Genomic DNA, 14,083 nt, shown 5'->3' with positions numbered 1-14,083 from the left:
AAATAATCACAGAGCATGGAGCTAGAGACAGCGGGGGACCAAGTTGGATCAATTTATTTTACCCTCCCACATTAAACCTAGAAATATAATGATAAAAGAACACATCCAGAACCAAATTCACAAGGGATTTAGTTCTGCTCCCTGGTGGTATATTGTACCATGATACATTGTATCATACATGGTAGAATAAATTTTAGAGCAGAAAAACCCTGAATCTCCAGTTAAACATCTCAAAGTATACTGATGAAGTTATTATTAATAGTGGGGAGCGAAGTAAATACTGGGCAGAAAACCCCTGAATCTCCAGTTAAACATCTCAAAGTATACTGATGAGCTCTGGAAGTAGAAAGAGAACTCGCTCATTCATTATTCACTTTGTCAACTGACAAACACTTATGAAAAGCCTACTGTGTGCCAGTATTGGAAATACAAAGAGGAATGAGACATTTGTTTTGTCCTCCAAGAGCTAAATGCAGCATTTAAGGCACACATTTAAAAGCATTAAATTAGAGTAGAAGTTTTCTTACCTATGATTATCAAGATTCATACATAATTTGGTTTTGAAAAGTCATTTAAAGCAGGGAATTATTTTCTAAAAAGTATACATACCTTCCTTATTTTAATTTAAAGTTTATGAATAAATATTCATTCACTATCCTTTAATATTGCGCCAAAGTTTTTCTTTGAGTTAAGCCCACTGGCTGGCCCTCCAGTGGCCTTTCTGCATAAGCCATACTCACAAGCATGGCTTCCAGCTTCCAATTTAAGTCTCTTTAAAAAATGCAGAACTGCAAAATACTTGCAAAGCAGTATGACGGCAGACATTTTCTAGATTATTATGCTTCTCACCACCCCTCCCCCAACTATAAAGTTGTCTAGTCTTTAAAACAGCAATTTAAGTAATTCATTTTTATCAATATTCAATGTCATAGATATTCTTCTTTTGCACTCATATTTCATTGCTACATAAAATATCTTTCACTAAAATGTTTCACTAAAATCATTTGCTATTATAACTGCTTTAGGAATAAACCCATGACCCTCAATGAGCATCTCATTCAGTGGGTGGGAGCAGGTGTGAATAGGTGTGAGCATGTACCCTCTCTTACATGCTAACAGCTATGAAAATGCAGCCAGCATCAGTCAGCATCATCAGGGATAGGAATGGCCACCTTTGGTCAATTTGGCTCAGCAAGATTAGTTGGAGGTCAACTAAGATGCTTCTATTGTACCTGAGTGCTTTCCCTGGAGTAGAATAACAAAGTGCTGGGGAGGCAGGAAAGAGTGGTGACATTTCATCTAAACCCTGAAGAATGACTTCAAGTTCCTCAAGCACACAAGGAGTGCAGAGGGAAATTCAGGCAGAAGAAAACGAATTTGCAAAGGCATTGAGGTGTTAAAAGAACTAGGACAAGGAAGAAACTAAAAGGAGCAGATCCTGCAGTATTAGTAATCAATAAGGATGACTGGCTGAGTCTGTGATTAGTCGAAGTCCCAGGTTATTATTAATAGTGGGGAGGGAAGTCTCTAAAACATACTGAAAGACATCACAGAAAGGTTCAAATCATTCTCTTATCTCACCTATGGCTATTTTTATTAGGCCTTTGCTCCTAGTCCCCACAACCCATCATCCACTCCACTTCAACCCACCCAAAGACAATTTAAACAACGTCACTGGATTAGATTTATGGGCAGGAAGAAGAAGGAAGACTAGTTAAGAAGAAGCTGAGGCAGATGTAGGCTGCATGAAGACTTGAGGACATTTTTCAGTTAGAAATTATACTCATTAAATATCACCACAGAAATTAATGAATTATTAGATAAGAGGAAAAACTTAACCCTGATTGTCAATAGCCTTTCCACCAATCTCTTGCTCACCTCACACCCACACCCTGGCAAGTTAGTGCCCATCCCACAAGCAACAGAGCAGATCTAAATATGATAAAGAGGCTATCTTCAGTAACTCCCGCTCTTCCCTAGGCAGCACTCCACGCTTCAGCCCCTCAGCCAGGCCTCAACCCTGACTGCCTTGCTGAGCTGTTTCCCTCCCACCACTGCCTCCTCCACAACCCTCAGCCCGCACTCCAACTCCCCAAATGCACTGTGGTCTTCCAAACTGCTAAGCCTTTTGATCAGTATAAAACCCCTTATTTGCCTGGCTGATGGGTGATTTTTCAACCCGCCCTCTCTGCAAACCCTTCTTTGATCTCATAATTACCCACCCCCTGAAAGAAAAGTTAGGGCCTTCTGGGGTGACAGGACAGTTCTATTTCTTTATCTGGGTGTGATTGCAGAAGTATTTGCTTTGTAGTTAATTACTGAGATGTACATCTCTGTTTTGTGCATTTGACTATACATGTTGTATATTTCACAATAAAATGACAAGAGAAAGCATGTTTAATTAATCAGCTCCCAAAGAGAAGACATCCATGTCATAGTCAATGCTTTACAATAATGTTCTAAATATAATTATTTCTCCAGAAAATTACTATTGTTGACATTGGTTTTACTTCTCAGTCAAGACGTAAGGTGGCACGTTAAAACCAGCCTTCTCTAAGGGGGAAAGCTGCAAAGCTGCAGGCAGATCACTTTGGAAGAAAATCTGCCTTTCTTTAATTGTGATGTTGACAATATCAGAAATCAGAACCAATGTTCAAACTACCCTGGCCAGGGGCTGGCTCTGAAACATTATATATATCACAGGATGGAGCCAAGCCTTTCCTCAGGGGCAGAGCAAGGAGGCAGCAGAATAAAGTCATCCAGCAGAAGGCAGGCAGGTGACTTCACAAGAGGTAACACATTTCCACTGTGTCACAGCGTGTTAGGGTATGCATATTATTTAGGGGTCTTCTATTCAATAGGGTGCTTGAATATTTTCCTAAGCCCATAAAATTTCCTTCTGTAATTAATTTCTTACCAGTGGGATAATGTCTAATTAAAGTCCTTGTATCATGCCTTCAGGTATTTTAATGTATAGTTTAGTCTAACTTCATCGACATAATAATTTATTTAAAAAACATAATAAACATATAGGCTCACTTTATATTATCTAAAGAGGCTTGGGCCAAAAGCCTCATTTCTTGGAGAAACTTAATAAAAGTTAACATTTGTATGATCAGAAAAAAAGAAAAAAAAAGGCCACAGATATCCTAAGCCTATAACTAGCAAACACTGCATTGGCATCTTCCCAAAAGTCTGTGCAAATCATGCAAATCATAAGACTGCAAGTCCCAAAAGATCCATTTCATTTGTACCAATAACATTATAGCGCCCTAATTTGGCACCTAAGTCAGAATTTACAAAATAGTGGCTAAACGTTAAATTTCAAGAAACAAGAAAAGACTAACCAGCAAATAACACTGCGGCCCAAACATCACAGCACGATGAGGCTGAAAGCATCTACCAGACCTTACCCATTTTCCTGGATATGCCGGCAGGGGAGGCAGTTCAGCTCAGTAAAAAGTCGAAATAAGTAGGACATGGTGAGTCTAATATCTCATTCTCCCATTCATTACTTGTGAATCTTTAGACTAGCCAACTTTGCATCTTTTAGCTATTTTCTAATCACTCACCTACAAGGTTACTGTGAGAATTAAATGAGACTGTATACTTATATACTTAGTAAATAACTTATTAGATTCTAGCAATAACAGAAGCAGAGGCTTTGCAGCCAGCCTCCCTTGATTAGAATCACACATGTGCCACATATTAGTGGAAGTTTAACCTTGGTCAAGTTACTGAACCTCCTTGGGCCTCAGTTCTCTCATCAACAAAAGGGATAATAATAAGACTTATGGCTCTCACGAGATTCTGTTAAGGATCAAGTTATTTACTAAAACAACACTCCAGTAAATGTTATCACCTTTTTGGGGAAAAAAATCTCAATTTCCTATGACCATTCAGTCCATATCCTATAAAAATAATAAACTCCTTTTAGTTAACATAAACAAAGTAAGTCATTATTATGATTAATTCACAAACTATCAGTTCGAATTCTGCACCAAGTAATGAAGGACATCTCATGAAAAATGTTATATATCTCTTTTAAAGAACAGAGTGGCGCCTTGTTATTTCTTATAGGCAACATCAGAGTAGATGGAGAACAGCTGAGATGGTTACATTTCTGGTAATGTACTCTTTGGAGTTATGAAGGTTATTTCCCACATGTCTACAGTCTTAGAAAAACCTGCCAGTACTGATCCAAAGGAAATAAGAAGTAGACTTGAATAAAGTGGAAATCAAGCCCCAGTTCAGAGAGGAAAATAACTGGGACATGGAGCCTTAGGGACATACAGCACAAAATCCTTCACTGATTTTCTTGGGATGCCTTTACACAAAGAGAGGGAACAAAGGAGTAAAAAAGATGTTTGTCATTACAGCCTTTAGGTGCTTCTGGGAAGAAGGAAGGAAAACTTGAATGTGCTAAGAGAAATCTGAACACAGCTTAAATCAAAAGTCTATGTAAGTGAGGCGTGTGTGTGTTGTGTTGCAGTATGTGAGTGTGTATGTGTGCACACACATTTAAGAAAGCATGAGTGACTATGCATGAGTGTGCATGTGTGAGTGTGCACTGAGTGAGTGTGAGTGTTGAAGGAAGGACTTCATGAACACCTACCTTGGTGGGGATTCGCGCTGTTACAAGGAAGGCTCGGCATGATGTAAGCACCTGTAAGACAGAAGCAGCAGCATCAGTATGTGCCAAAAAGTGGGTCCAGTGGGCTTTGGTGTTTCCACGGGACTTTAATGATACTGAAGCCTCAGAAGGCCACGTGGCTTGGCTCCTGTCATGTAAGAAGAATTAAGACCTGGGACAGCTTCTTGGTCTCATAGAATTAGTTTTAACTTAAAGAGTTCCTGTATCAGAGTTCTTTTAGAACAAATCACAGGTGAAATCTCAAGATGAGAAGCCTGTCAGCAGCCCAAAAACCCGACAGATTATTCAGATTAAGTAAAACAGGTCTCTGTGATACTAAAATGCAGATATATAGTCACAAGTCTCACTATATCAACAGTAAACTTAATGGAAAAAAACAACAACTAAGTACTCATTTGCACTTCCCAAATTACAACCACTACCCACATTTGCCCTCTTGCTTTCCATTCTTTGTACTCCAGCTAACAGAGTAAAATCAGGCTTATATATATATTATATAATATACATATTATATAATGCACAGAGCGAAATCAGGCTAAGCTTCCAAAAAATCATCCCTAACTTTGCTTCTCAGCTGTGTCTCTCTCAGTCTTAGAACATTTATGGAAGTTTCCTTTTTGATGCTCAGCTAAGAACATACATACAGCCTGTGGGGTCCCATATGCCTATAGCTTCCTTTACTTAGTAGAGGGCCTCACGAATACAAAGGGGCTGAGCTAGGAGTTCAGATTTTGAGCCAGGATCCCACATCCATGAAGCTTACTGCAAAACTTTCCATTCTGCAACTTTGAGATTTGGGCAGGCCTCACGAGTCTTTTCAATAAAGAAAGAAAACTCCAAGGCTTCTCAAGTCCTGATGGGAGAATTGCCCTTTTTTCATTTTCCAAATAACTTCCTTGTCACTAAGCCTGTATTTAGCAAGTGGTGCTTATTTAGCAAGTTATGCTTTTGTGCTACTTTAAGAATGCTAGATTAGAACAAAACTGTAGAAAGTCAAGAATACTGGGACCTCAGGTTGTTAAAGGACTTATCCAAAGTCAAATAGCTTCACGCAGACACAACCCCGGGCTGGAACGGCTAAGATGAGCACAGAAAATGAATCAAGGCTGTGCCCCTGTGGTGTGCTTTATGCCTTTCCCTAGTCTCCCAACTCTGAATAGAAACAGTGCATTTTCTATAAAATCTTTCTTTGAATAATCATATGTCATCACAGTAGGGGATAATTCAAGTCAGAACTATTTACGAGACAGATGAGAAGTAATCTGACACTAGCTGGGAGAATGTGGTAAGAGCAGGTGGGGAAAGTTGAGGGAAAAGACAGAGCCCATTTCAAGACCTTTCACCCAAATGCCACCATCACAGTCATGCACAGGATCAATTTTTACCTGGTATCATTTTTGCAGCTTGATTTTAGAGTTGGCATACCCTAGGAAGCCATTAATAAATGACTTCTAAAAGTGCAGGCAACAAGTGCCTTCTCAGTGCTACAGGCAGTGTGTCAGTCTCATAAAAGTGTGGGTAACAGATGATGTCTATCTTTGAATATTCCATATGCTGTGAGCCAAATCACAGCTTTTCCCTGAGGAAGTTATCCTTTTTTTTTTTTTATACCCTCCTAAGGCCCTGGGGGCAAGGAAACGGGACAAAGCACCAGGCAGTAGAAAGGACAGGGACAGGGACGAAGTATGGCCAGGATGAGTGTGTGGAGGTCAAGTGTAGCCCAGTAGTAGCAAGACTGGCTACATAATCTGTAGGGACATTGTTCAAATATGATGAAGAATTTCAAGACGATAACAATAAGGCATTAACCCAATGCAGGGAAATGATGAACTCACTTCAAGATCATATAATTAGGGGAGAAATGGAATTTACATGCTTGGGATGGAAAGCATCCTGTTTGTAGGGTGTCCAGCTCTTTCTGTTTGCACAAGATGTTTCCAGTTTCAGGGCTGAGAATCTTGCATCCCAGGAAACTGGGACTGTTGGTCAAGCTACTAGCTTGAATTTTGGAATCAGAAAGACTTATATTCAGATTCTGGCTCTGCCACTTTCTGGCTGCATTTACCTGTTAACACCAAAGCCTGTGTCCTTAACCACCACACTATATCTATATATTACTACTCAATCGTGCCCCCTTGTGCTCCAGACGCTGGCAGACGTGTCCTGTGCAACTGCACAGATTGCAAGCCATAAAGCTGTCCCTGAGTCGTTGCTACTCTTTATCAAGCACTTCCTATGTGCCATGAATAGGTGAATATCATTGAGGAGAATGGCACACTTTAATCCTCACAACAAATATATTTGATGTCATTATTCTCATTTTACAAATAAGTAAACTGAGACTCAGTGATGAACTCACTTCAAGGTCATTCAATTAGAGCAGAAATCGTTTATAAAAGCATCAGAGTTCAAAAGGTTCTTAAGAAGAGTATAATTTAAATCTTACAGCTTTGTTAACACCAGAACTGATGTTCTTAACCACCAGGCTATATTTACACGTTACTACTCAATCCTGCTTCCTCATGCTCTAGCCCCTGGAAGATCAGTTACAGTGAAGGCAGGAAGGGATAGCCCAGGGCAGACATGACTGGGAGAGATCCACAAAGCTCTCAGCTTGAAGGAGTACCTTTTTCAACATTCCAACAGTTTTTAAAATGGTCTTTTTAAATCCAAGTATTCCCTGGAGAACTGAACTCTTCTGTCATCAGCACTAGTTAATCTTTGGCTAATACAGCAGTACTCAGGGAATTAAGAGTTTGCAGGCCTTTTGCAAAAGGGCAAGAGAACATTTTGTTGCATGAGACACACAGGGTTGGATAACAGGCATCAGATAATCAAAAGAAGCATGGCAGTAATAAAGAGGAATTTGGAAAGGGAGATAAAAGGCACCAGAGTGAGGCTTAGCTTGCACTGCCATTTGCCTAGGTCTAGGGAGCGGAATACGAGATTAGAACTCATCTCAAAGGATGAAATCTTCACCTTCCCTGAACTAAGCGCCACAGTGCATCCAGCACCTTCTACTCCACTTTAGTACCAGGATATGACCCCTCTTTCAAACACTGCTCCTCCTCCATAGTGGAAAAGAAAAGAAATAAGATAATAATGCTGACAGCCATGATCATAAGCATGGCTATAGGAAGCCAGTCCCCTATTCTCACCATTTCTCTCTTTTTATTATTTACAAAGCAGCACACACATTTCTCTCTCGCAGGAGTACTGGTATGATCAATCCCCAATCTTTCCAAAAAGTTTAGGTCCACAAAACCTCTGCTTAGAGGTGAAATAACAGACAAATCCTAAAACTCGCATGCCAGAAAGGTACCAATATCACATGGTTAAAGACTTAAAATTCCCTGAGTTTGTGTATAATCTGACAGCAGGTCTAGAGAAACTCATCATCTCACAGCTAGTCGGTGGCAGAGCTGGAACTAGAAGCTGCAACTCCTCACTCTCAGTCTATTAACTCTCCACTCTCACCTAACATGAGCAATAAGGTTCAAGGCCAAAAGCTACAGATAGGAACTTGTAGCCTCTTCAGTATTTATAAAAATATATTTAACTCTGTGAACTTTCCTTCCAAGGAATCCAGGATCCTTTCACAAACATAGTAATAATTGCCAGTACCTGTTGAGTACACTGTTCTAATAGGTTTGCCTATGTTACCACATTTAATCCTCACAGCACCCTATAAGGAAAACACTATTATAATCCCCACGGAAGAAACAGAGGCACATAGGGATTATGTAATTTGTGCAGGTCACCCAGCAAGCAGGTGGCAGTTGGGATTCGAGCCTGGATGGTCTGGCTCCAGAGACGGTGTTCCTAATGATTTATACTGGCTGTCAAATCTCACCTTTCCAAAAAGCAGATTCCTCAGTAGTCCACATACATGGAAACACAGATGAGTCGTGGAGCTTTAAAGCCAGAAAGAAGCAAACATGTAAAATGACTAGCAGTACAATGAGAGATGTTTGGATATCATAAGGAAAAGGATCAATCCCTACTGGTCTGGTGTCTCCTTCTGTCTCTCTCTATGCACTCCCATCATCTGTTAGTGTCTATCTCTCTGAATTTCTCTCTCATCTCTGTTCTGTATCTGTCTATATGATTCTACATATGTATCCCTCAGTCTATCTGTGCCTCTCCTCACTGGCTCCCCACCCCTCCTTTGACCCCTCTCTTTGCTACTGCTGCCAGTGTCCCACATCCCACCCTATCTCGCTCCATCTCCTTTCCCTCTTCCAGAGCCCTCCTCCCCTGCCTTCATTCTGCCCTCCATTCCCCAGCCCTTTCTCCATGAGAATCACTTGAGAACTTGCTATTTTATTTATGCCTTTTGCAAGACAATAGACACCAATCACAGAAGAAAGATCACATTCTGGAAAAGTATTTCATTTGTAACACAGTTACAGAAAAATGTGAACAAAGTATGAACCAAAAACAGATACCTTTTGACATCATTACACAATAAGCACATTGGTAATTAAGTGATTATAAGGTCCCCTGTCTGAATCTAATTAATAAGTCTTAAAAACTAATCTCAAACATGCACCCAAACAACTGAAATACAACAGCAATCACTAGCACAAGGAACCAGCCGGCCATTCCACTCTTTGACAATTGTTGTACTTCAGGGAATAACTCTCCCACTACCAGTGGGGCAATGGGGATGGGGGATGGGGAGTGGGGAAGGGATGGAGTCAGGTGACCTGCTTGTCTTCTCTTGACCTGCCCTTTCCAGAACAGTCACCATAGGAAGTTTCTAGAGGCCAATGACAGGGTATGAACTAGGGTCATAATATTTAAAACAAGAGGAGAGCTGGGCGTGGTGACTCACACCTGTAGTCCCAACTACTCAGGAGGCTGAGGTGGGAGGATCTCTTAAGCCCAAGAGTTCGAGGTTACAGTGAGCTATGATGGCACGACTGCACCCCAGCCTGGGTGACAGAGCAAGACCCGATCTCTCCATCTCTACAAATAAAAAAGAAAATAAGAAAAAGGAGGAAAGAAAAAGGAGGAAAAAGAAAGGAGAAAAAAGAAACCAGAATGTTCATATGGATTCATCTTTTGAGTAAAGATTAATTTTGTAATAATGGGGTACATGATCTGTGACCCTCCGTGTCAACTCCCTTTCTTTAAAAATATTTTACAGGCAGTGGAAGTACACAGTGTCCTTCAGAAGTTGGATACAGATCAAAATAATTTGTCTGAAAAGAAACACATCCATAAGGGAGCCCAAGCTTTGAAGGAAGACTGATAAGCCACAAAAGCTTTGTGCAGGATGGTCCCGGTTTCTGGTGGTCAGTGAAAGCCTCCAGAGGCACAAAGAGTTCACAGAAAATGTGGAAGGGGATAGGGGTTGGAATAGATGAAATCTTCCAAGTTTTCCTAAGACTGTACCAACTTAGGGGTACAACAGGGCAGCAATATTTTAAAGCAAGAGTGAAAATTACAAATACTCCTGTTACAAGCCAGATTGCGACTCTTGTTTTATCAACACAAACTGAGCCAATTAATGGGGCTGCATTCATACTAAAAATCCCAATGAACTCAGTCTCCCAGGCTCTCTGTTTGGCTCCAAAACTGCCCTAGGATTTAAAGCTTCAGAGGATTTATAGTGCACACACATGGTTTCTAGCAGGGTCAGGGGCAGTCGCATAGGACACATCCTCTGTGACTTACCAAAAAGTGTTTCCTGATAATGAATACTTCTTCAGCGCTTGGGATGGGAGGCATCCTGCTTATAGGGTGACCAATTCTCTGTACAAGACATTTCCAGTTTCAGGGCTGAGAATCCTGCATCCCAGGAAACTGGGACTGTTGGTCAATCTACTAGCTTGAATTTTGGAGTCAGAAACACTTATATTCAGATTCTGGCTTTGCCACTTAAACCTAATAGATTTTTGTTGATCTCTACAGAGTCAGAGATTACAGAATTATAGATGAGCAAACTGAGGTGCCTCATACAAGAGGTGCTCAAACAAGAATATTCCTCTGCAGACTGTTACTGTTGTGTGGATTAAATAAGATACAAATGCAGATAAAGCCCTACCCCAGAACCTAACATGTCTTTGCTAAATACCAGCTCTTCTTATAACTTAACTAATAGCGTCTTAGATTTAGTTTCGCAAAGTAAGATTAAGTTGTTTCACCCTACTGAATTTTTAAATAATTGTTTTTGTCAAAAGAACAAAACAAACAAAAAATACAAAGATACTGAAACTTCTCCTAGGCTGAAATTTTCTGTTCAATGCACATCTTTGGCCTTGAAGGAGAAGAATTTTCTTGCAAAGTTAAAAAAAAAATTAGGGTGCATCAGATGGAGCATGTGTGCTTAGCCAAGGAACCTTCACCACAAAGGATAAGCTACAACTTCCCTCCCACCTCCCCTGGGAAGGCCCATTTTTCCACTACAGCCTTAACATGCAAACCACATTTTCAACCTCTGTAATGAATTTCCTCTGCTTTTCATTGAAATGCAAGCAGCAGCCAGTTCCCTCTGAGACTTCTTGGTTCAACTGTTAACTTTGTAATTTCACTTAGAAACCTTTATAAAAGTCCTCCTTACTGTTAAGACTCATAGTTTAGCAGAGAAGTCTACATTTTCTTATGGAGATGACATGGAGGTCAACTATGGAATCTGCTTATTGCACACTTATTAGAAATTGAAATAAATAAATACCATCTTAAATAACTCCATTGCCTAAAGCCTGCTGCAGCACAGGCAATCCATACATTCATGCTCTCTAAATCCATATTCTCTCATGCAGATTACCACGAGTGTCTTTCCTTTAAAATTGGACTCTACGTGCCAAACATTCAACAAACGGTCTTACACCCCTAAAATTGGACTCTACGTGCCAAACATTCAACAAACGGTCTTACACCCCTGAAGCACTCTCTAATTTGCAAGCAAACTAAATGATGAATGCCGTCATTCCCCTTCTTAATACTTTCCCCTTCCAAACTCCCAGCTCTAAGTACATTACAGATAAAACCTCATTAATCCAAGACATATACCTAGGTGAGGGAGAAGGGCAGGTGCTGAGGCTCATTATCACCACTGCAGAGAGTTATAAGTGGCAGATGATAAGGGACTTATGCAAGGTCACCCAGAAAACTGAAGGAGAATAAAACCACTCCCCTGGCTCTGAGCCTCCTAACACCACACTCAGCTATGATGAACACCATCCTTTCTGGCAGGAGGACGCTTCACCCAAAAGGAACACCAAAAAACTACAGCATTTTAATGTAATTCCTGACCTCAAATCCTTTTTAAAATTAGAGTTTCACTCTTCATGGGCAGCTGTGGGATACATTGATATTAATGGTTGTGCCCCAGTGAGGCTATACAGTCTAGTGTAGGGTTTGCAAACTACAGCTTAGAAGCCAAACCCAGCCTCTTCCCACTACCCCCCGCAGAGTTTCATGGCTCATAAAGCCCAAGATATGGTGCCGACCCCTGGTCTAGTGGTTTAGAGAACGAACTGTAGAATTTGACTGCCTGCGTTTGAAACCAAGCCATGTATATTTAATATATACATGGCTCAGAGCAAATTACTAAACCTTTTCTGTGCCTCAATTTCCTCCTTTTTTCTTTAAGATACAGGGTCTCACCCTGTCACCTACAGTGCAATGGAATGATCATAGCTCACTGCAGCCTCGACTTCCTGGGCTTAAATAATCCTCTGGCCTCAGCCTCCTGAGTAGCTGGGACTACAAGCATGTGGCACCATGCCCAGCTAATTTTTAATTTTTTACAGAGATGGGGTATTGCTATGTTTCCCAGGCTGGTCCCAAACTCATAGCCTCAAGCAATCCTCTCAGCTCGGCCTCCCAAAGGACTGGGATTATAGGCATTGGCCATCAAGCCACTGCAACAGGCCCTCTTCTCTTTAAAAATGAGAGAAATATTTCCACTTCATGGAATGATGAGAGTTAAATGAGTTAATATACCTAAAGTGCTCAGAAGAGTGCTGGCACATGAGAAGTGCTACATGGTGTCTGTTATTGTTATTTACATTTTAATATCATAATAAAATTTTATGTCCATAATGGTATTAAACCAAGAAGAGAGTTATCGAGATTTAGCCTGAGTCTGGCCTCAAGTTAGCCAAGTGGCCTAACCATGAACAAGTTACAATCTCTGTAGACCTTACTTCCCCCAAATTTAAAATAAGAGGTTTGGTTGAAACAGGTCTTGAAGTCACCTCCCTACACCCGAGCCCATGACTTATACCCTCTCTGGGATTCTCCTCTAGCCCCACTCTTTTTGGGTGGACTTCTAGGAATGACAAGCCCCCAGTAAATATTTGCTGAGAGGAATTAATTCCCCCTTAGGTCTCTGCTCCCTGGACCAACAGGTGTTCCTTCAGTGGCAGGGCAAGAAGTCACTGAGTTTGGTTTTCTATTCTGATGTCTAGTTTTGGAGGAAATCTGTGTACTCTAACACCTGTGCAAATCCATTTCTTTTCACCTAATTCATTCCTTTTCACATTATGTAGAAATGGAATGTTTACATACAGCATGCCAGACACAATCACTTCATTCCTTCCAAAGTCCCACTATTGCAAGTTGTAAGGTGTTATCAAAGCATAAAAGAAACAAACATGTCTAATGTTCCCCCACAGGTGAACACAGGGGCCAGTACAGATCAGATCCTCTTTTCAAAGCACCAGCTGATATAGAAGTCTGGAATCTCCCATAGTGATTCTGTTAGAACAATGTGTTTTAAAGTCAGAGTAATGACACATCTTCTTTAATGACAGCACTTTAGCAGTGACACACAAACATGAATGGGCATCTTTAAGTGGTGGAAGGATGATAATTCTTAGCATGAGAACAAGGGTGAAGATGAATGAAATACCCAGCTCCAGGCCCACAGGGTCCATGAGGATTTTGTGCTAAGAACTCACATGTGGCAGAACTCCTACCCAGGCCTTCAACTATTGAGTGAGCAGAGAGCAGGGGACTCATAGGTCTGCATAGTGCATGTGTGCTAAGAGACCTCATCTAGTCATCACTGTCATTTTTATGTTTTAAATAAATTCACAAATAATAGAGTCACAGTTATTCAGGGAATACAGAAAAAAGTATAACTATAAAGTTCATATTAACCTAATTAATTACTAAAACTTCTGCTTCTCCAACACAGGGCCAGCCAGCCTCTTTTAGAACACGTCCATTTGAGAATCACTAGAACCCAATTCTAGCTGAAGATGAGAGAGTTAAGAGGGGTCAGGGAATATGTATGCCCTTTTCCTTTATTTTACAGATGAGGAAACAGGAAGAGTTAAATTATTCCTCTGTGCCTCTTAGGGCTCATTCTTAGTTTCAAGCAACAGAATTCTAAGAATAAATAAATTTACTTAAAGGAAATGGAGTAGTTCTTGTAATCAAAAGAACAACCAGAACTCAATAGAGACAGAA

The 14,083-nt window shown here is 40.6% G+C and overlaps 2 protein-coding genes across 6 annotated transcripts in view; one reads left to right on the top strand and one right to left on the bottom strand.

The window, feature by feature from the left end:
- The window catches only part of LOC103222034 (cytidine monophosphate-N-acetylneuraminic acid hydroxylase), a 355,392-nt gene that overhangs the window by 24,460 nt on the left and 316,849 nt on the right, over positions 1-14,083 (top strand). The gene's annotated exons all lie outside the window — the stretch shown is intronic.
- CARMIL1 (capping protein regulator and myosin 1 linker 1) overlaps positions 1-14,083 on the bottom strand; it is a 342,321-nt gene that overhangs the window by 194,658 nt on the left and 133,580 nt on the right. For all 5 annotated transcript variants that reach the window (XM_073005696.1, XM_007973527.3, XM_073005695.1 and 2 more), the window contains exon 3: positions 4,616-4,666. In XM_073005696.1, coding sequence (XP_072861797.1) covers positions 4,616-4,666 — 51 coding nt within the window. The remainder of the gene's footprint in view (positions 1-4,615; positions 4,667-14,083) is intronic.

This window comes from Chlorocebus sabaeus, chromosome 17 (assembly GCF_047675955.1).
Source record: "Chlorocebus sabaeus isolate Y175 chromosome 17, mChlSab1.0.hap1, whole genome shotgun sequence".
NCBI classification, from domain to species: Eukaryota; Metazoa; Chordata; class Mammalia; order Primates; family Cercopithecidae; genus Chlorocebus; species Chlorocebus sabaeus.
The sequence above is the reverse complement of the archived record's forward strand: the minus strand, read 5'-3'. Positions and strand labels throughout refer to the sequence as shown.